The 23,184-nt window shown below is 51.8% G+C and overlaps 1 protein-coding gene across 5 annotated transcripts in view; it reads right to left on the bottom strand.

Moving 5' to 3' along the window:
• Nucleotides 1-9,909: 9,909 nt before the first annotated feature.
• The window catches only part of EPHB2 (EPH receptor B2), a 189,323-nt gene continuing 176,048 nt past the window's right edge, over nt 9,910-23,184 (bottom strand). For 3 of the 5 annotated variants that reach the window (XM_058718702.1, XM_058718699.1, XM_058718698.1), the window contains exons 10-16: nt 18,170-18,310; nt 17,377-17,624; nt 16,184-16,399; nt 15,148-15,297; nt 13,998-14,191; nt 12,222-12,377; nt 9,910-11,713 (exon numbers count right to left, since the gene is read on the bottom strand). In XM_058718702.1, coding sequence (XP_058574685.1) covers nt 11,605-11,713; nt 12,222-12,377; nt 13,998-14,191; nt 15,148-15,297; nt 16,184-16,399; nt 17,377-17,624; nt 18,170-18,310 — 1,214 coding nt within the window. In that variant the 3' untranslated portion in view covers nt 9,910-11,604. The remainder of the gene's footprint in view (nt 11,714-12,221; nt 12,378-13,997; nt 14,192-15,147; nt 15,298-16,183; nt 16,400-17,376; nt 17,625-18,169; nt 18,311-23,184) is intronic. The other 2 variants (XM_058718701.1, XM_058718700.1) reach the window with 1 other exon arrangement.

Genomic DNA, 23,184 nt, shown 5'->3' on the forward strand with positions numbered 1-23,184 from the left:
AACCTATGTCTGTACCTGTGTAACTGCCACCTAGACCGAGGTGTGGAACCCTTCCAGCCTTTCCTGTGGTTCCCTTCTCCACTTCCTGGAAAGAACCACTCATGAATTCTACCACCATTGATTAATTTGGCTGCTCTTAATCTTTTAAAAAATGAGGTCTTAGGTCATGCATTCTTGTGCGCCCACTATATTTTATTTTATTAAAAAAATTTTTTTTAACATTTTTGTATTTTTGAGAGAGACAGAGGCAGAGTGCAAGCTGGGGGGTGGGCAGGGGCAGAGAAGGGGAGACACAGAATCCAAAGCAGGCTCCAGGCTCTGAGCTGTCAGCACGGAGCCGGACAGGGGGCTCGAACTCACAGCCATGAGATCATGACCTGAGCTGAAGTCGGACGCTCAATCGGCTGAACCACCCAGGTGCCCCTGAAATCTCCATTTTCTAGATGATGACATTGAGGCTCAGAGAGGTGAAGCAACTTCCCCATGTCACACAGCATTAATGGCAGAGACAGGATTTGAACTGTGATCTGCCTGAACCCAACGATCGTGCTTATAACCTGCTGTGTTAGTCGCTCCATGAAAGAGAACCTATACACTCATACACATATGTTCTTATAGAAGGAAGGCATGTGGGGCATAAAGGTATTGATTCATTCAGAAGTATTTTCTAAGTGCTTACTGTGTGCCAGGCAATGTACTAGCACCAGGGACATAATAATTAGCAAAACAGACACATCTGTATGTTTGTGCCTGTAGTTCTGTGTGCATACCTGTGTGTTTACTATAGTGAATAAATACATGCACATTTGTGTCTGGAGTGCTTGTCCATATGTGTATTTGCAGGTGTGTGTCTTTTGTTGTGAATGTGAGTATAACTCTGTGCCCAAGTGTGTAGGGATATGAGACAGCACAGTTTTGGAGCAGACCGTCCGGGTTCTAATCCTGGCTCCTGCCCTTACTAGCTGTGTAACTGTGGGCAATCTTCAAAATGCTGTACCTCCGTTTTCTTATTTATCGAATGGGGATAATGCCAGTTGTCCACTTTCTGGCATGCTTTAAGGGATTGCTACTCAAGATATAGATAGGACTCGTGCCTGTTTGTTTCTGGTCTATGACAAGGTAGGTACAGATATTACAGAAATATTTGTAGCATCGTAACATTGCCATAGTATCCAAGTGTGAGATCAGGGACAGGTCTCATGGAACAGGGTATAAACAAGGCTGGGTGTTGAATTCACAGTAAGACCTTATATTGATCGACAAACAACTGGAAATTAACAAAACAAAACAAAACAGACCCCCTCCCCCCCCCAAGCAAACCTGGTCTTTCACCACAGATAGTTTGAGAAGCACGGGTTTAAAAGATTAAGCAGGATGATAATGTGCAGAGCACTCAGAACCACGCCTGACACAGAGGGAGTATTCTGAGAGTTACTTGCGGTCATGCTGTGGGGTAGTTGTTGTGTATATGTGACTTGATGTGTATGGGGTGAGTCTGAACATGAGCCTGCAGCTATGGGTGTATGTGTGCATGCATGAATGTGCAGGTACGTGCCTGTTTGTAGCTGATGGCAAAAATATGTGTGTATAAACACGAGTGCCCCTGGATGAGAGGGGACCTTATGCATGTGAGTGAGTATGTAGGGGGTGGGGTCTGGGGTAAGGGGATTGGGGCAGGCTTCAGCACATTTCTTGCTGCCTTGGGACCCTCCATCACCAGGGGGAGGGGGAGGAGGGGCCATGGCAGGAGGAGCACTAATATAGTCTCAAATTTTATTACTGTGCCATTCACGGGGCATCAGGGGAGGAATGCCAGCAGTGGGCAGGGGCGCTACTGGCCCCAGGACTCCACATGCTGAGTCAGCGGAGTTTCTGGGGCAGGGCTGGCCCAGGCACACCCTTTGGTCTGATGGGAGTGGTGGGGACTGGGGGGAGGTGGTGGTGGGGATGGACTTTTTCTACAGTCTCACCTGGCATGGGGGGGGGGGCGGGGGAGGGGATTCCATGGCTCTGCCACCAGACCTAGTGAGAGTCTATGGAGAAAACTCCTCCTCTGTTTCTCTTTTCTCCTTGGTGATATCTCTTGTCACTGCGATGTCTCTGTCCCTGTGAAATGACAGACCGCGGGCACCCATATAGAGCCAGGAGGGGCAGAGGGAGGTTGCAGCTACTCCTTGGGTGGGAAGGAAGTGCGAGAAGAGGGTTTGGTGAAAGAACTGGTGGGGGGGGGGGGGTAGGAGACCTGGGGCAGCGTCCCTGAGCTGGGGCAACTCTCCATGAGATTGTGCTGGATCCTGGGCTCGCCAGTAGAACTAGTAAGGGAGACAGAAGCTGTCTGGCATTTGAGTCAGAGGCCCCAGGATGTCTAAGGAAGGCCTTAAGTTTGCACACGGGACTCTAACTGTGCTGTGTGCCCGCAGGTGGTATGTGACCCAATTGGCCTCACTGTCAGCTCTCAGAGTCTCCTCCACCCGGTACCCTAAGCCCTGAGAGGGGCTGGCAGCCCTGAGGTCTGTATGTACAAACTGGTATAAAGAATCATTTATTCGTTTTTAACATGGTAGTCACGTTTCTATTTGTGTTACTTACATAGTGATTCACAAAATATATCAATGTTGACTTCATACCTTTGTATCTGCTGTTGCCTCTACATGGAACACTTTATCCTTAGCTTCCAGGAGAACTCCCAGGCATGCTTTAGAACCCCAGTCAGGACCCCAAGGGGCTCCCATTCAGGATGAATGGCACCTTTCCTGGAATCTACAGGCACTTTGACTGTTGCACGCGTTGCCCTGAGTTGTAATAACCTGAGTGCCTACTGGTTTCCTCCACTGACTGGGGACTTCCATGAGGGAGGGCACATGTCTAAGTCACTACAGCATTCCTAGTACCAGCCTCATGTCTGGCACTCTGTGGGTGCCCAGTTCATGCGCAGTGAAGCCAGCCGAATGCCCTGATGAGCTCTCCAGGGCAGGAGGCACATTTGGGTCATTTATGTTTCCCCCAGGTATCGAATACAGCACACTTCATGTACTAGGAATACAGTAAGTAATTTTTGATTGAATAAATGAGTATTGAATGAACGAATCAAAAGACAACCTCCTAGATCCCATTCCCTTTGACTTCGACCCCATTCCGTTCCCAGGCCTGACTTCAGCCTCAGTCCTGCTCTACCTCTAATCCCCAGAGCATTACCCAAGCACTGGTTCTCCAAGTCTGCTCCCAGGAACACTGGTTCCATGAAATGCTCTTCCCAGCATGGGAAATGCTGCAAATGATAACAGCTTTCTAGACGAGCCCTTTTCACATATTTAAGGCTCTGCCATATAATCCTCACTACACTCTAGGTGATTGGTTTTATTGCCCCATTTTACAGACATGAAAATGAGGCTCAGAGCAGTTATACGAGCTCTCCAAGGACACATAGCTAACAAATGGCAGAGTTGTGATTCCAAGGCTAGGATCCCTGATGGAGACATGGGAATCTTAAACAGGACTGAGTGTTCTTCGTAGTGTTCCAGTTCAACACCCTACTCCAGCCCAGGACTAATCCCCACCCCAACCCCAATTCTAGTCCTAGCCCTGGCTCCATTCTTAGCCCTGGAAAACTCCTAGCCATGCTTCAAAACTCTGCTAAGAACATTTAGGGGTGCCCATTTGTTCCCTGGGAAACCTCAGTGGGAAAACAAACAAAGAAACAAACGAACGAACAAGCCATGAGTCAGAGCAATAATTTTTACAATTCACATTTATTTTGGAAAAAAAAGTTCTGCTAAAAATACTCCTACAAAGGCATTGGAGTAACAGGATCAGGGTTGCTCATGGACATAGCTGGTGAGATTTCCTTGGTCATAGCAGTGGGGAGGAGGAGCTAGGTCTGACCCACAGCCATCGGAACCCCAGCCGCATCACTTCCCAACACCCCAGCATTGTCAGGAAAACCCATGTTCACGACCAAAGGGAATAGGGTTCAGTGAAACCCTGCCAGACCCCCTGGTCCCTGGTTGAGAGCTCTGGCCTGCATGGCCCAGGCTGGAATGGACACCTGGGTTGTGGAGGGAGGAGTCCAAATGCTCACTTCCGCCGCCCATGGCTCTGACAGTGGCTCCAGGAGGCCATGGTCAAAGAAAATGTGCCCTGAACAGAGTTCCCCCACAGAGATCTGGATTTGATTGGCAAAGGGTCTGACAGGGGGTGGGGCTGAGTAGGGGCCACTGGTAGCAGCATAGCATAGTGTTGATGAGGGCAGATCCCGGGGTCAGAGACCACTGGCTGGCTCTGTGACCTGGGAAAGCCACCATACACGTCTCTGAGGTTCCTAGTCTCTGGGATGGGAATTCTGATTGTACCTGTCTCACAGAGCTGTGTGAGGGTGAAGCGAGACAATGTGTATAAAAAGTTAAGTGCGTTTCCTGGCACATCGTTGGCACTCAAGAAATAGCAGCTATGATTAGGATTTGGGGCTGGGCATGATCAACCAGTAATTACTCTTCTCTGGAGTCCAAAGAGGCTGGTTGTCAGGAAGTGTCCCTGCCAGGCCTGCCCTGGGCCGGCCTCAGGGACTCAGCTTTGTGCCCCCTGCTCAGCAGAATCCCTGTCCATGGAAGGGAGGGCAGCCAGGCTGACCACTCGTTCCGACCAATCCAGAGGCGCCTCCTTGGCCTTCCAGATCCCATAGGCAGTGGCCTCACCGGAAAGGGTGAAGGCTCCTTGGAATCAGGCAGGGGCTGTGTAGCCATGGACACTGCAGCCCAAGTGTCAGTGGGAAGGCACCTGGTTCTGGGGTTTGTAGTAAGACCCTATGGTTGCCCAGTGTTAAGACTCTGGCTCTGAACAGTAAGGTGGTGTGCTTGGGCAGTTTCCTAAGCCAATTCTTTGCCTTGGACCTTCCTCTCTGGTGGGGAGGGGGATGTTCCACCCCAAATAAGTAAGTCCCCTCCCAGATGGAGCCACTGAGGCCCCTACTTGGCTTCTGAGTTAGACTGTCTTGCCCACAAGCTAGTAGGCACTGTGGCCTGTGTGAGGGCTTTGCTCAGCTGGGGCACCATCCCACTGGCCACTGGGAGGGCCAGGTGTGGGCAATTCTGCCACTTACCCAGGAAAGCAAATCAGCGTCACACTCAAAAGGAGGGTCCTGAGCCCTTGCGAGGGTCCATCTCTGACTCAAAGAATGGAGCTGTTGCTAATATTTGATATTAGCTGTCTTTCTCCCCAGGTCTCTCACTCTCTCTTTGTGCTCTCGTCACGGCTAGGGCACTCAGATTTAAGCACCGAGGATGAACGATGGGACTTGAAATTTTAAGAACTATCAGTATAGAATCATAGGGTGATGGAATCTTAAAAACATGAAATTCTTCTGTTAGAATCTTAGAATCACGGGGCTTGCAATCTTAGAATCTTGGAATCTTTTCTCCGCGGGAAGTTAGATTGGACTTTTACAGTCTCAGCGGGGCCCCCAGAGTGCATGTGGTCCTGGCTCTTACCTCCTCCCTCTCCCGTTCCCCTCCTCCAGCAGGGGCTGTTAAACCCTGAGTAGAGACAGGGTCCTTTACTCCCTCTTCTCCCTCCAGGGCAAGCCATGTTTTAGTCTGGGTAGCAGAGGCTGTTGGGGGCTGCATATGTGATGCTCTGGGCCCAGCTAGAAGACCCATCCTGACTTTGCCTGGCCCACCTGGCCAGGTGTTGAATGAACAGGCCTGGATTGTAGCCTTGGGATCTGTGGGGGTCTCCATAGGGTGGCCTGGGTGGGCTGCTGGGCCCCTGTGAAGTATTAAATTCCTGTTTCTTCTTGCTGTATCAGCTTTCCTGAGGCAGCCTTCATGCTGTGGAGCTAAACTCAGACAGACTCTGGGTCTGGGGGTCTTTCTAATTTTCCTGAAAGCTTAGCTCAGTCTGAACACATTCCTGAGGGTCAGCTCAGCCCCCACTTCATGGGTCCTAATCCATGTCTGAGTTGGGGCATCTTATCTGACGATGTCTTGCTTTTTCCTAATCCCTGTCTACGCCAGAACGTCCCTCCCTGCAGACATCAGGGCATAGGTCATTGTGGGGGAAGTGAAGAGATTTCAGTGTCTGGAGGAGTCTCCTAGAGGAGTTTATTAAAAATAGAGGCTGGCCTCAGGGGTTCTGACTTAAGGGGTCATGGTGCAGCCCAGGAATCTGCAAGATGAACGGCCCAGAAGATTCTAATACAGGTGGCTGATGGCAAAAGTTTTGAAAGATCCTATGAGGCAGGAAGGAGGGAACACTAAAGGCGGATGGCTTGCTTGGGATGGTCTGGGAATCACCTCTGGGAATCGGTTTCCTCGCCAGCAGAGAGGGGATGATAACACCAGTAAGAGCCCCACACAGTGTACCAGCAATTAGTACCCTGCCCGTGGCATCAACCTCCTGAGGTGAGCCTCCCAGGGCAGCATCCCTGAGCCCTCCTGTGTCCCAGAACAAAGGACAAGTCACTGTCTTTGGTTTCCCTGAAGGGGAAACTGGCCAGCTCCAAGGTCATTCTTCATGCTAAATTATACGGCAGGAGCCATTTCATGGGAGTCTGTCAAGGCCAGCAAGTGGTATAGGCATGTGCAATGTGGCTCCCCAACTTCTTCCTGGGTTTCCGCAGCACAACACACTACTGAAAACGGCAGGACCCCAGACCGACCCTTCCAACGCGTCTGGGTAATCTCGGCAGGGCCAGGCCTCCCGGGGCAGAGACAGGCTTCCTTGAGCAGTGTGCGTGCCACCCACCCGAGCCCGAGCCCCTGCTCACCCCTGCACTCCGCTCTGTGCCCCCAGGGCTCTGCCAGGATGCTGGCCACCACTGCCATCCGCATCCACTCAACTCTGGTCCCGAGTGGCAGCTCCCTCAGTGCCCGGCAGCTCTCAGCGGGGCCTGGCGGAAATGGGGTGAAGGTCAAGTGAGTGCAGCTGAATTAGGAGCCAGGCAGCACAAAACCCACCCTGCCGTTCCAAGCAGCTGAAATGACTCTTTGGATTATCTGCCTCAGTGAGTGAGGATGGACAATGAAGCAGCAGGGCTTGGATTCTCCTGGAAGAAATGAGGGCTTTTCCAGGGGGCTCTTCCTCCAGGAGGAGAGGGGGGAGCTATGAGGCATCCTGCCATCCATCTGATGGCTGGACGGACTCTTTCTCCTAGAACCCAGTGCTCCTTCTGCTGCTCTTCTGCTCAAGAACCTGCTGTGGCTGGACTGGGCATCACGTTCAAGCTACTTCACCTTCCTCTTCAATCAACCCCCACCTCCCACCACTCCTTTGGCTCATCCAGACCTGACTCCTCATGGCTGGACAATTCTGGCCTCTGCATCTCTGGTTATACTGTACCTCCCACCTGGAGTGACCTTCCTCTCAACTTCTGTCATTTTCAAGACAGCCTCCTCCACGAAGGCCTCCCTGACAACCCCAGTGATTTGAGCATTCTCTTCTCTTACCAACCAGCATCAGACACGGACGGTGTGCTTCATGTCACCCGAGTGTGGTGGAGTGGGCATTGGGAACAGATGAACACAGCCCTGCTCTGTCCCTTCCTGGCTGTGTAATCCTGAGGAAGCTACTTCCCCTCTCTGAGCCTCAGTCTCCCCTCCCCCCGCCCACCTATGGGAGAAAGTAGTCCCTCCTCACAGGACGGTGGCGTAGAAAGTGTTTCGCATGCCTGGCTCACCCAGTCCCATCTTCTCACTTTACAGATGGGAGACTGAGGTTCAGTGAAGGCAAATGACTTATCCAGATTCATGTCTCAAGTTAGTCATAGGACCAAGGCTGCCACTCTGGGGTCAGGGTGTATTTCCCCTAGCATCATGGGGCATCCTGTCCTTTGAATGCATTTACCCTATTTGGCAAGATTCTTCCAGCCTTTTAGTACCATCTTGGAACCACGGGGGCCCAGGAGAGAGCCAGCAGTGCCCGAGGGCTAGCACTGGGGTGGGTGGTGGTCTGGATCCTGGGTCCTTCCTGTGTTTCAGCCAGGCAGAGGAAGGGCTGGCTGGGCATGGTTGGGAGCTCCCTGTCTTCTGGGATGAGCCCCTGATTTGAGAGGGTGCAAGGCTGGTGACTGCACACAAGGGGGTAGCAGAGAGCTCCCTGAGAGGTGGCAGCATGGGGACCAAGCAGAAATGATGGACAAAGTCCAGCTGATGCCATCTGAGCAGGAGGCACCACTGGTTAGTAAACAGCACTGCCCCGGTCCCTTAAGTGTCCCCGACTGCCCTCACATCCCAGCCCCTACTCTGAGGCCTTTTGGTCTAGCACGAAGGCCATCATCTATTCTGATTGATCCGTCCACATTTTACCAGTTGATAGAAATTTTGAATATCCTCCCCCAGGAAGAGACCTGCTGATCAACAATAACCCATTCTGGGGGCTTCTGGGGCAGTAGGAGTGGAGTAGGAGTACCAGCCTGGCCCTACACACGTCTGCTTGTCACACCCTCTGAGAGCAGCTGGTCCCCATTTCCATGGTGCCCTGGCCAGTGTTTACAAGGCGGCTTTCTTTCCTCCAGTACCAACTGTGTGCAGAGCAGCCGGAAAGTCCTCTGACACTGCGGGGCAGGTGGGGGCTGGCACTTGGGGAGGTTGAGCCAGGAAAGGATTAGTAACCAGGCAGCGGGAGGCTCGGCGCCGTGTGCCCAGGCGAGTGGGTATTATCAGCGGAAGGCGCTTGGCAGAATGGCCTGCTGCTCCCCGCCGAGAAGCAAGCAAGAGGTGGTGGGGACAGAGCTGCCCCAGCAGCAGGGAGAGGTGGGCTTCTGCCCACACCCGAGGCAGTCACAGTGATACCTGTTACCTTGAAGTGGGGACACAGAGGGTCTGGGTGGCATCTTCACTCGGAGAAGCAGGCACAGGGGGGCCCGGGACCCCTGAGGACTCGGCACTCAAGGGTGGATGGGCAAATGAGTTGGCGAGCAGGCACCAGCCTAGCAGCTTAGGACAGGAAGCCATCTGACAGGAAGCACTGAGTGCCAGCCCTGTGTGGGGCCCCAGAGTAGTGGGGGGCGGGCTGGGGAGACGGAGTTAATCTGAAGAGCATCAAGGCAGCTCCCTCCAGAAGGTGACCTTGTGTGTTAGGACAGCTGCCACCCGTGCTGGGCAGCTTTGGGGCACAAAGGGCAGCTGGCTGGGCCAAGGCTGGCCAGTTCGTGGGCAGCAAGCCAATGCCTTCCCTGTGGCTCACTCTGTTGTTCCCCCCAGGGGCCCATGCTCCCCTCTTAATCCCTTCCTTCCCTTTACATCTTGGGCTCTGAGAACAGGTGAGTGACAGACGACAGGCTGGGCCAGGCTGCCCCATGGGCCACCTGCGGCTGGGATCCTTCCTCCTGGTCAGTCTCCCATGGACAAAGGGGAAGGTCCTGAGGTGTGGTGTCTCTGCCTCTCCCTCCTCAGCCAGACTTGATATCCACAGCACATCCGCCTCCCTGCCTCCTCCTTCCACAAAAAGATTTCTGATTATATGTAAGTAGGAGCCCATTTGCACAGAGATTGGTGTTGACCAGGATAAGGGGATCTTACCTGTGGCTTTGACTGGGGACCCACGGCTACTCCAGGACCCTCGCACTACCACTATCACAGCTTACCTAACACCCGGACCCCCTTCCTTTGGCCCAGGAGAACCGAGTGCACCCCTGTCAACCTCCTGCTCCTGATGCCTCCCGGAGCGGCTCATCCTGATTTGCAGGGCATTGAACGTGAATTCCGAGCCACTTCCAACCTGCTTCTTCTGTTGCCTGTGCTTTTGACAAGCCAGAGCCAGAAAGGCCATGTGGACCTTTGGTGTCCTCCATGTGTTTTCTCAGCCCTGGGCCTTCTAGAACCCCGGGGAAGGAAGCATCCCTTAAAAGAGCACCATGGGTCACTTGACATGCCCCAGGGTGCCAGAGTCTCTCTTGGAACTTACAGAGAACAGGGGTCATTTTATAACTAAAGTGTTTATTTCCATTCAGTTCACTAACCGATTGTTCTGCTCAAGTGCCTGCATTTGCTCACAGGAGGGAGTTTGTAGCCAGACCTCGTGGCTGATGGTTTTCCCACGGCCAAGACCTTCAGACCTGGGTGAAGGTCTGGGCTGGGGGTGGGGGGAAGGGGTGGGAGAGAAACCATACACTTTCCCCCCAGTGGAGGGAAGGAGCGCCTGCACACATCTCTGAGGGTGACACTCTGGAGGGCTGGGATATCACAGTGAATGATCTGGGGCCCCGTTTAGGCTCCCAGAGGCGAAACTGGGTTCTGGCCATCCGAGAGCACTCAGGAACCTTGAAGGGGCCTATTTGTCTAGAAAGTACTGGACAGACTGGGGCAGAGGGCGGGTGGAGAAGTGGGCAAAGTCGTGTGATTCTGCAGCCCTAGGGCTCACTTCTTTCTCAATCTGGTGCTTTCAAAAACAGCCCTGGGTGGGGTGCCCCTCCACCTTGGCCCCTCATCCTCCCAAATCTCACTTGGTCTCTGAACGGCCCAGATGGCCCCGTGGCAGTTGGCTTTGGTGAGGCCTGGCAGCAGGGGGGACCTCTCTGCAGGGGGAGGAGGGAAGAGTGTCAATGAAAACCATATAAAAAATCCAGAAATGTGCATATAAAATCTCGCCCTTGGTGTATTGCCTAAGTCAGTAAGCAGAAAGCACCTTCTTCTTGGAGAAGGATCAAGTCCTCAAAAGGTAGGAAATGTCAAAGTGTCACTTCATTGTCATAAAAAAAAAACCAACCCAACAAACAAACCCCCCAAACCAAATCCACCCCTGACCAAAATACCCCCAAGTCCACGAATTGCTGTAAACAAACCCAAATGCAGGAGCAATCCTTCTCAGTGGCAGTCGTCACTGCAGCATCGGGCCTGCAGGCAGGGCTATGCATCCTCAGGAAGGTTGACCTTGCCGATGTCCCCGTGGTCTCCCCGACCGAGGAAGACAACAGCCCCCTTTCGGTCCCATGAGCCGACAGGAGAAACAAGTCTTTTTCATTGGAGTTTCTAAAATATTCTCCAAAGACAGAAAAATTCTTCTGTTTGCCCAGTGGCGGCGGGAGTGGAGTTTCCCCGAGTGGTTCCCGCGGTGGCTGCCTGTCCGCCCGCCTGCCCCGTCTGCCTGCCGTGTGGCTGTTGAGTGAGGCCTGGAAGAACAGCCCAGGGACAGGAGAGAAGGGTGGCCCCTGTCTCCCCGTTCACATTGGTTTTCCTGAAAGTGTTTCTTGGCTCTGGCCAGGTCGCCTTCCCAGAGGGAGTTGGAGAGAAACTGCTTTTGGTCTCCAACTGGGACAAATCGCGTGGATCTCCCAAGCCCTTTTTTTTTTTCTTTTCTTTTCTTTTTTTTTTTCCCTAAGAACAATGATCACTTTCCTTATGAGAATCCTCTTTAAAAAATATTCCTTGTATTTCCCGCCCCCTCCCTGGATCTATTTTCTTTTGTTCCCGTTCCCTTTTTTCCATCATCTGAGTTGCACATATTCTTGGTGACGTCTCGTGGCTGGAGCGCTGCTCGGTTCTTCCTGCTGCCCGTGGCCTCCTGGCAGGTGGCTGACCCTGCGGTGGACGTGGACGGAGAACCAGGGGGCTGGCGTGTGGGGCGGAGTGGGGGGGGGGGCTGGAGGAAGAGGTGAGCCGAGGCGGATGAATGTCAAACCTCCACAGACTGGATCTGGTTCATCTGTGCCCGCATCACCTGGATACTGTTCAGGATTTTTTTCTGGTGGCCAGCCAAGGTGACCCCAACCCGGAGAATGTCCCTTTAGGAGAGAAGCATGTGCGTTAGGAAATGTGGGGATGGAGGGGACTTTGGGCCAGGTAGAGAGCTGTCTGGGCTTCTCCAGGGATGTCCTGCTGAAGAGAGCAAGGGAGGGGGGTGAGTGGGTGGATGTCTGGAGCAGGAGTGATGGGCTGGGGGTGGAAGGAGAGCGTGACTGGGAGTCAGGACACTCAGGGGGCACTGGTCTCCCCTGCTACGGGGAGGGAGGAGGGAACTTGCACTTAGGAAGCGCCCGCTCACTTTATATCCCTTTGATCATCCTACCAATCTCCCGTTTACAGAAGAAAACTGGGGCTGAGGGGGGTTCTGATTGGCCCACGGTCACAGGCAGACCTGGGTGGTGTTCTGAATATGACCCCAAGCTGGCCATCTTGTCCCACACATCCCTACTGGACACTGTCTGTCCCTCACCCTCCAGAGCCCCCTACTTAGTGGGATGGGTGGGGAGGGGTATTGATGATGGTGGGTGGAGGCAGCCGGGCACTTACTCCATCATCATCTGCGACACGACGTCGAAGGAGGTGAAGCCGGCATTGGCGAAGCTCTCCTTGTACTGCCCCATCTTGATGGCTTCCAGCCACTCATCCACGGTGTTAAAGCTGGTGTAGTCGGGGATCGTGCGGTCCAGCAGCGGCAGGTTGATTCTGGGGGTGGGGTGGGCAACAGAGATGGTCAGGGCATGAGCTGGGGGGGGGGCGGGGGTAAGCATGGGCGTGGGCACACCCGTGGGCTGCGTACCTGCACCTGTGTATCCAACTGCGTGAACAAAGGTGAATGAATGTATACGTACGCGAGTATTTCTGTGTGATGTGAATGTGATGTGGATGTGAATTTGCACCTATGTAAATGAGTACACGTATATGTGTGGCTATGTGAGAGTGAGTGTGTGTGCAGGACTCCACGCTGAGGCCACCTGGAAAACCCAGGGAAGCCTCTGTGGGGACCCCTGGAAGGCTGGACCACCATAGTGAGGAGGGAGACGCTTCTCCAAGCCTCCTATTTGCAGGAGGAAGGAGTCTAAGTGTGCAGGACTAAGTGTGGCGGGACTAAGTGTGCTACTATTCTGTATTTCCTCCATCCTTCTCCACGCTGGGTGTGCTGTAGGAAGCTATGGGCTGCACCTCCAACGTCCAGACAAGGCTGGTGGCACTCGCGAGAGTGAAATGACTCTCACGGGGCTAAAAGCTCAGAGTGATTTTATCCGGAGAGTCAGGAGTAGCTGACGCAGGGCCACGGTGGGGATCGACAGGCAGACGCAAACACAAATTTTTGGCCACAAAACTTGGCAGGTGAAGGACTTGGGCCCAAAGAGTCTTTGGATACAGCCAGTCCTGGATCCTGAAGACACCTGGCTGGACACCCCTCAGAAACCCTGTGCGATAGTGTCCTGGAGAGAAAGAGCGTACAAGGCCAGGAGAGACAGGGGTCTGGGACCGCCACCCAAGCAAGGCAGTGGTGACCTCAGGTCTGATGGAGCATGCCCTGGACCCCCAGGAGAAGACAAGCCCCGGATCACTGGAGCTGACAGTCTCTCTGATTCAGGGATGGTGACCTGAGTGTGGGCCATGGCATGTGTGTGTGTGTGTGTGTGTGTGTGTGTGTGTGTGTGCGCGTGTGTGTGTGTGCACGTGCGTGGCTGGGTTGGGGAGGCTGCAAATGTAAGTGAGAGGGTCTAGGTTTGAGCGTGAGGGTAGCTAGGAAGGAAACCTGGTGACCAGTGAATATGTCTACCAACCAAGATTCTGGTAATTTTTCTTCAATGCTGTCCTCTCTGACCATGCTTTAAAAAGTGCTTCCTGGAGCGCCTGGGTGGCTCAGTGGGTGAAGCGGCCGACTTCAGCTCAGGTCACATTCTTGGGGTTCAAGAGTTGGGGTCCCGTGTTGGGCTCTGTGCTGACAGCTCAGAACCTGGAGCCTGCTTTGGATTCTGTGTCTCTGTCTCTCTCTCTGCCCCTCCCATGCTTGTGCTCTATCTCTCTCTCTCTCTCAAAAATAAATAAATATTAAAAAAAAAAGTGCTTCCTTTACCACCTTTACCGCTTCCTTCTCCTTTTCTGTGTCCTGGGCTCCTCCACACCCCCAAGGCAGGGCAAATGCCCAGTGAACATTAGTGCTGGCCTTCCCTGACCCCAAGCTGCAGTGTAGATCATCTGCCCGAGGCAGGTGGAGCTTGAGGGAGTGGAGATTTGGAGACAGGAAGGGCTGGCTGGGGATGGGGTGGAGATATACTGGGAGGAGGGAGTGGGGCCAGACCAGAGCCGTACCCGGAGGAGAGGGGTGCCATGGCTTTGAGGCTGTTGGGGTTTCGGATCATCTTGTCCAGCGTGTTGACGATCTGGCCAAACTTAGGCCGGTGGTTTCGGTCCTTCTGCCAGCAGTCTAGCATGAGCTGATGTAGGGCGCTTGGGCAGTCCATGGGTGGTGGCAGCCGATAGTCCTGCTCTATGGCATTGATTACCTGGGAACAACACAGGGGCAGAGTTGGTGGGGTGGGTGGGGTAAGAGCATCTGCCTCTAACCTGTCCTGTCTTTCCACCCCCCACTCTGTATTGCAGGAAAGACCTATTTGGTTGCCATGGCAACTGCTTTCACCTCCTGGATACAGCCCCAAGGACGGGCCTCACCTGAGTTCCCACCATCTATGGCCTCAGTCTGACCTGCAACCTGGGTGCCTACCCCCTCTCTCCAATCTGTCCTGCCACTAGGCCCAGAATCACTTTCCCTAGCTGGACCGTGAGTCACCCTCCATGCTCAAGAAGCTTCTTCAAGTCCTTCCCGTTTTGTGTTGTTGCAAATCAGAATTTGCTGGCTTGATTTTCAAACACCCCATTATTGAACCTTATCAACCTTTCTGATCATCTTTCCTCTCTACCGATCCCCAATATGATCCCTTAGTTCCCATCTGGGGGCCTTTGCACGGGTTATCGTTCCCATTTGAAGTCCTCATGTCTCCAAGTCCCACTACTGTGAGCATCCCACCTGTCCTGTGAAGACTTCCTGATTTTGTTCATGCTGCCCTTGCCTCAACACCTACAGGACTTGACACCTGCCTTCTCCCATTTAACATAAAGTTCCTGATGACAACATCTTGTTCCTGGAATAAGCGTCCTGTCCCCCAGTTATGTGGAAAACACCTGAGATAGTCTCACTCAGGGCTGACCACAAAGTGAAGGCATCTTGAAGATTTGCTGAATTGTGGATGTGTAGGCCTTTCCTGCTCTTGACCTCTGGAGATTCCAGGGTCCTGTGCAGACATCTGAATCAGCCACCATTGGGCTGGGAGCTGCCTTGGCCCGGTATCTCAGAGACCTTGCTCCCATTCCCTGGGAGATCAGGAAAAGGCCAGAAATTCTGGATCTTCCCCTCCCATCTGGCTGGCCACAGAGGCTCTGCCCAGCCCCCTTGGATACTCACATCCTGGTTGGTCATGTCCCAGTAGGGCCGTTCCCCGTAGGACATCACCTCCCACATGACGATACCATAGCTCCACACGTCACTGGCTGAGGTGAACTTCCGGTACTGGATGGCTTCTGGGGCCGTCCAGCGGATGGGGATCTTCCCACCCTGGGGAACACAATGAGGAAAGTTAATGGGTGAGAGGCTGATCCATCTGGTCTCTGCTCTCAAGATTCCTCACCCTATGCCCTGTGCGTACCAGTCACACGAAGCCCCTCATTCTTTCTCAAACTCACCATGCTACTTTAGGCCTTGAGAATTTGCACATGCTGTTCCCTCTGCATGAAATGCCTTTCCTCACTCTGCTGTCTGAAAACCCCCTCTTATCCTTTAAGTATCTCTGAAAGTCTCTCCCTAAGTCCCAAGTGCCAAGGAGTTGCTCACTCTTTTTAATCCTCCAACTGGGTCCTCGATCTCTGTCAGGGAGGCACTTGTCATACAGAGCAGTACTGAAATCATTTGCCTGTGTGCTTGCCTCTTCTTATGCTATAGATTCTGAGTTCTTTGGGCAGGGGCTTCGTCTTGCTCCTTTCTGTTTAAAACCCTTCAGCAGGGGACAGTCCTGAGTTTAGGCATTCCAGGTCTCCAAAATCAGCCCTGCCTGCCTCTCCAGTCTCACTGCCCACCTCCTCCCCTCTTAGGGTCTGTGTTCCAGTCACAGCTTGGCTTGAGAACATGGCATCTGACAAACTTTTACTGGCCCTTCAGCTTTCAGCTCACATCTCACCCCCTCTTAGCAAGCCTTCCTGGGCCTCCCAAGACTGGTGTCCTGACTTAGAGCTCTGTTACCCCATGTTTCTCTGCACATCTGTGTCCCCTGCCAGCCTGTGAGCTCCAAGAGGGCAGAAACTGTGATTTATGCCTCTATGTCTCTTGGGTCCGGCACAGTGCTTGGCATGAGCAGGTGTCGGTGAAAAGGTATTGCAGGGAGAGATGGACACCTATGTCCTCTTTCCTGGCACCATGACCCTGCTGTTCTCTGCCTCCATCTTACCAGCGCGCTGGTGTAGGTGGGGTCTGAGGTATCATCCTCCAGAAAGCGTGAGAGCCCAAAGTCAGACACCTTGCAGACCAGGTTGCTGTTGACGAGGATGTTGCGGGCGGCCAGGTCGCGGTGGACGTAGTTCATGTCTGCCAGGTACTTCATGCCAGCCGCGATGCCCCGGAGCATGCCCACCAGCTGGATGACTGTGAACTGCCCATCATTTTGCTTTGGGAGAAGTGGAGAAAACACATAGTGAATGGGAGGGCATCAATCAGAGCTCTGGATCATCGGCACAACAGGAAACCAGAGCAGGACCCTGCTACCCTGGCCTCATGCTCCCTGTGGGAAGAATTCAGATGCTTGGGGGTCTTAGAGAGGCCCACGAGAGGCCAATTTCACGGTGGGGGAAAGAACATGGGCTTTGGAGTAGACGCAGCTGGTTTGACTCTGGCTCTGCCCTTTGCTGGCCGTGCAACCTTGGACAAGTGACCTAACCTCTTGAGTCTGTTTCCTCATCTGTGTATTAAATGGGGATAAGTTATATCCATCTCCCAGGGCTGTCTGAGTTAAATCAGAAGGCGCACAGAGGTATGTGCATGGCACATAGGAGGTGCTTAAAAACGTTTGTTAAATGGCAACTAGTCTAGCAGCATGTTTCTATGCTTTTTGTCTAGCTGGTTATCTGTGATCTCCTGGGGGGTCTGAAAACTCTCCTCTCTTGGCCTTGTGCTCTGGACTCCTCCCACTAGCCCATATGGCTTTGGAGAAATCCAAAATCTGGTGAAAATCCTGGACTAGGGTTCAAGAGACCTGGTTCCAGTCCTGGCTCTCACCCTGACCCCCTAGGTAATCCTGGGCAAACCGTACCCATCTTTGAACCTCACTTTTCTCTCATGCATAATGAGAAAGTTGGCTAAAAGCATAGATGATAACGGATTTCAGGCTGCGTGCTAACTTTGACGGACTGGCTGTGGTTTCCTAGATTGAAAGGATTCTGAGACTGCTACCTGGTTCAGGGGGACAGAGTTCTGGGGTGATTAGCAATGTCTGCCACTGGTAAGAGGATGGAAAGAGGCAGCATACGAGCCCCTCCTGACACAGATTTTCCCCAAGACCCCGTCAGGCTCTGACAACATGAAGTTATATCCACCACTCCTTTTCCTCCCCACCCATGGGCCCCTGGAACTCTTGGCTTTCCCTACCCGGAGGAAGGAGTCCAGGGAGCCATTCTCCATGAACTCAGTGATGATCATCACAGGCGTGCTCTTGGTGACAACACCCTCCAGGTGGATGACATTGGGGTGGTCGAACTGGCCCATGATGGAGGCCTCGCTCAGGAAGTCCCGGCGCTGCTTCTCAGTATAGCCTGACTTGAGCGTCTTGATGGCCACAAAGATCTCTCTCTTGCCTGGCAGTTTTAGGTGGCCACTGCATACCTCACCAAACTCCCCTGGGACACACACACCAAGAAAGGCAGGATGTCACTTGCCAGCTGGAAATGTCACCTTCCCACTCCCTGTAACCTCTGTTCCTGGGTCCTGAATGAACTTTTTCTCCCCAGTGGTCAGCTCATCCTCTGGACAAAGAACCCCTTTGTAGAGTGTGGGGGCCCCTAAGGTCTCAGTAAACTCTCCACAGCTGCCCCATGGTATTTGGCTGGGTATGGGGTAAGGCTGTAGGGGAACCTGGGGGGGATGGAGAGAGGGACAGGAAGGACACAGCACTAGACTGAGTCCAGAGAATTGGGTTCTGGACCTAGCTCAATCTCTGACATGATATGCAAGCTCCTTCCCAGCCCTGTGCCTCAGTTTCCTCATCTATTGATGAGGTAGTTTTCCTGGATGACCCTTGAGGGCTTTTCCACCTTGGCTATTCTGAACCTTCAGGCCTTGGAGGGTCCTCTGGGGCTCCTACCCCACATGCTCCCCTCTGCCCCTAGAGTACTCCCCCCACATGGCTGAGGCCATGGTACCTGGGAGAGCACCCACCACCTACCTGCTCCAATCACCTGCTCAATTTTGACACAGGAGATGTCAATTTCCTTGGCAAACTCCCGCACTGCCTCATTGGGGTCCTCATAGGTGAAAGGGTCGATGTAGATCTTCATGCCTGGGGTCACTGGGGGACAAGACCAGGCTTGGTCACATGCACAGAATCAAGATGTGGACAAATGGAAAGGCTACAGTTAGTCCCTCTGTAGAGGGAAATACACTCCCATATGGCCCGATAGGAACTGGGCAACCCTTTGCAGGTTACTTGACCTCTTTGAGTCTCGGTGAGCAGATGGGCACTGAGCTGAGTAGAAGGGTGAGGAGAACAGAGAGCTCGGCAGAGAGAGAAAATAGGTTCTAGCTCTTGTTCCAACTCTAATTGATTAGTAATGTCTTCCTGAAGGAGCTAAAAGACTGTCAGGGTTGTTTAGCAATGTCTACTATGGGTGTGGGCATAAAAGAATAGATAGGTTTGTCACTCTTGTGTTAGAGAATCAGGGGGTGCAAAGAAAAGGAAGAGGAAGTCAAGAAGGAAGAGAGAGATTTGGAAGATATAGAGAAAGAGGAGGCAGGAGTCCATGTTCTTGGGCAGCTGCTAAGGAGCCTTTCCTGTCTTTTAAGGCTTAATTTAAGCATCCTCTCCCTTCAGGGAACTTCCTGGCTGCCTCAGCTCTCCCAGGCAGGCCCCAGAGCCTGGAGGGGCTACCTACTCACTAGGGTCGGAGGACCCATCACTCGGCCCACTTCCCAGGTCCCCCACTAGTTAGTCTTAAACCACGCCAGATCTCAAATTTCCTGGTGATCAGCATGTGGCTGGACATGGGGCATATTAATTTGATTCTTGATTTGGATGTACTTTTTTATTTGATGCAGAAATTAAGGATGTAACTTGGATATCAAAGACCTAATTCTGATCCTAGCACTGAGCCAACAAAACACTTGGAAGGAAGGGAAAGGTGATCAATCCCATATTCTCCCTCCCAGATAACTCGTCTTCTGCTGCCCAGTCCTCCCTCTGGCTTCCCCAGCTTCCTGCCCACATTCTCCATTGCCCCAGGGGCAGCGACTTTGGAGGCAGCAACTCTAGGAGGAGGGAGCTGGAGTCCCTGGACCATAGTAAGGCTTGGCTGGTTGGTGAATGGGAGCATCAATGCTGCTCAGCTGTGTGACCTTGGACATGTTAGTTGATCACTCTGTTTCTGTTGCAGATATTCCAGGAATTAAAATTGGAACCTCTAACACACAGGTTGGCAAACTGGCCCACTGACCATTTTGTAAATAAAGTTTTATTGGAACATAGCTGCGTGCATTCCTTTGCCTGGTGCTGCTTTCAGCTACAGCGACCAAGTTGAGTAGTTAACAATAGAGACCCTATGGTATTTTTACTCTCTGGTCCATTACAGAAAAGTCTGCCAACTACTGTTCTAATACATTAGCTGTTTTTTGGATTGTTTATGTAGGTGTTTGTCTAGCCCTTTAATTAACTAATTAACTTATTTATTTATTTATTTATTTATTTATTAAGATTTTATTTTTAAGTAATCTCCACACTCAACATGGGGCTCAAACTCACAACCCCGAGATCAAGAATTACATGTTTTACCAATTGAGCCAACCAGGGGTCCCTGTCTAGCGCTTTAGGTGAAGGTTTCTTTTTTTTTTTTTTTTTATTTATTTTTGGGACAGAGAGAGACAGAGCATGAACGGGGGAGGGGCAGAGAGAGAGGGAGACACAGAATCGGAAACAGGCTCCAGGCTCCGAGCCATCGGCCCAGAGCCCGACGCGGGGCTCGAACCCACGGACCGCGAGATCGTGACCTGGCTGAAGTCGGACGCTTAACCGACTGCGCCACCCAGGCGCCCCTAGGTGAAGGTTTCTTAATTTGGGTCTGTGAACCACTTGACAGACCCAGGATGAGTTTGGTGGGACAGGGGAGTCTGGTAACCTCCCAAATGGAATGCATGTATGCATGTATATATGTATGTATGTATGTATGTATGTATGTATGTATGTTTGTATGTATTTATTTTAGAGAGAGAGAGCACAAGTGGGGGAGAGGGGCAGAGACAGAGAGAAAGAAAGAGAGAAGAATCTTACTGGCTCCATGGCTCCATGCCCAGAGTGGGGCTCAATGTGGGGCTCGATCCCACAACTGTGAGATCATAACCTGAGCCAAAGTCAAGAGTGGGACGCTTAACCAACTGGGCTATCCAGGCACCCCTATTATTACCATTTTGAATTAGAAAAGTGACTCATACTCTTTATTTATAGTCTAAAAACTATGGAAATAAATATTGTGAAAGTTGCAGTTCTCCCCAAATCCATCCCTGAGTTTAGATTTTTCTGTTTTATAATTTTATATGCACACGTGTATGCATATTTGTGTTTTTCTGGCCATAGGATCTAAAATTTTCAGCTGACTCAGAGGAGCCTGAGACCCCAAAAGAAATTGAGAACCACCACCTATAACTGTGGGAGCCTGGGTGGAGGGGGTGGGTGGGTGCATGGTCTTTCCTCGTTTTTCTCTCCCCTAGAATAAGGCATAAAGTTCTACGTGGAATATACACTCAGTGTCTATAGAGCTGAGCAGAATCCATGTGACAGAGACAAAAGAATGACAGCGTCTGCCATTACCCGAACCCTTTGTGTCCAGCACTGGGCAGGCTCTTTATATGGATTATCTCATCTTCTGCACCCAACAACTCTTGGAGGAAAGGATCATTATTTTCATTTCATGCATGAGGGAACTGCAGCTCCGAGAGCCTAAGTAATCTACCGAAGGCCACACAGCTAGAAAATGGTATAGCCAGGACTTGAATCCAGGCCTGTCAGATTTGAGCCAAGGGCCACTACTCTTAATCATCATGCCCGTGGCCTCCCAGATGCAATCCAACCAGATCTGGTCCATGCCTTCTCCTCCTCCTGGACTGTTCAGCCATGACCCCTTCTCTAAGTCAGCCCTCCTCAGACTGGGGACATCAGCTCCAAACTCTGAGCCTGGCCTGTGGTTCTTGGTGACTGACTTTCAACCTCCCTCCGACAGAACTGGGGGAAGCCCTTTCTGCCAGGCCAGCTGTGGAGGGAGGACAGGAATGGGTCAGCTCAGGGAGCTAAGGAGAAGCAGAGCAGGAGCTCAAAGCTGACTTGGGCCCTGTCAGCCGATCACATGCCATCCCCAAGCCTTGGCCAGGAGCGTTGGTCAGGAGGGCTCTCTATTGCTTGCAGAACAAAGGCAAGTGTCTTCATCCGGCCTTCCAAACTCTCTGGGCTGGGCTCCAACTTCAGCTCCCTGATCCTCTACAGCAAAAAGGAAGTATTTACCCAGAGGTCCCACACACCTGATCATTTCTGAACTCTGTGCTTTTGTTCATGTGGTTCCCTCCACCAGGAATGCACTTGTCTTCCTCTGTGTGTCTAGATCAAATGCCACCTCCTCCGTGAAGGCTGCCTGGATCCTTCTAGTGGAGATCCATGCTTCCTCTTCAGGTTCCCGAAGCCCTGTCTCTGCACCCACTCCCACGGCCGTGACATCTGTATGGCTCTCCTCTTCTATGGGGTCTGGCAGATATGCATCCTGCCACCCCTTTCTGGAACACTCTGCTGCCTGTGAACGCTCGCTTTACCCTCTCTCCCTCAGGGGGACAGGGGTCATGTCTGTCTAGCTCATGCTAAATGCCAGAGCCTGACCCATAGAGCAGGCTCGAGAAATGCTTACTGAAAGAATAATAACATTACCTATTGAAATGTCCTTTTTTCTCTTTCCACCTGTTTGCGGTCATGAATACCTTCGAGAATTTGCCAAAAGCTACGGATCTGCTCCTTGGAAAATTATTCACATGTGTGTCACACTCCCATACCCAGCATACAGTTTTGGAATGCTCACCGGCCCTTGAAGCTCTTGGGGTTTGTGAACCCCCCATTACGAGCCCTCGCTCTAGAATGTTTTCTCTACAGTACACAAGTGAAGGAGCATTCAGTAGATGCTTAATAAACGCTTATTGATTGTATGGCTCTGAGTAAAACTGTCTCTGCTTCTGTGACCCTTTGGTTTCATCTCACCATTAATAACACAATCTACTCACAGTTCAGTGTGGATTCACCAGGCACTAGGCCCCGTTCTAGGTACTTTACAGGCGTCTATCCGATTAATCCTCCTGACAACTCTGCCAGGTAAATGCTATTATTAGGCTGAGCCTTATGAAATTGTTAGTATTTGGCTGTTTACGACCTACAAATATGGCAACTTCATTGGGTCCAACCTAATATTATCCCCATTGTTTGGATGCGGACATTGAGGCATAAGAAAGTTTAGATGGCCTGCCCAAGGCGACAGCCCGTTGGGGGCTGAATCCAGATCGTCTGGCTGTGAGTTTACACTTGTAACTGCCCGCCTACTATTTTCTTCCGGGTGCTTCCCCATCCTGTCTCCTGGACTGGAAGGTGATTATTCAAGGCCTGGCTCCCAGGACAGGTATTTGCTGAACTGAAGTTGGATAAGGATCTCTGCAGTCAGAGTCTTCAGAAAATACTGGTCTGCTGTTTGGATGACTTATGACTGTCAGGACCTGCTGTCCTGGACCCAAATGGGAAATTCAAGTGGAAGGAGAAAGAACCAGACATTCAGAGACCAGGTTTGAGTTCTGGATCTGCCAGTAATAATAGTCACAAAAAAGCTGCGTTATGAGTTTGAACGGAGGATCAACCACTGTATTGATACAGCTGTGTGCCCTTAGGCAAGTTACTTAACCTCTCTGTGCCTCACTTCTTTTTCACATATAAAATGGAGATCATAAATAGCACCTACCTCATAAGGGGACTGCAAGGGTTAAACGAGAATCTTTTTAAGGGGCTAAGTATGGTAGTTGGCAAATAGAAAGCACTGAATAATTGTTACCTGCTATAGAGAAGAGTTGGCTATTATTAAATATTATTAGGAAGCACTTTAATATCCATTAATTCATTTAATCCTCACAATTCTGTGAAAGAAGCATCATTCTTGCTACTTCCCATATAAAGAT

Source organism: Neofelis nebulosa, chromosome 2 (genome assembly GCF_028018385.1).
Source record: "Neofelis nebulosa isolate mNeoNeb1 chromosome 2, mNeoNeb1.pri, whole genome shotgun sequence".
Classification (NCBI taxonomy): domain Eukaryota; kingdom Metazoa; phylum Chordata; class Mammalia; order Carnivora; family Felidae; genus Neofelis; species Neofelis nebulosa.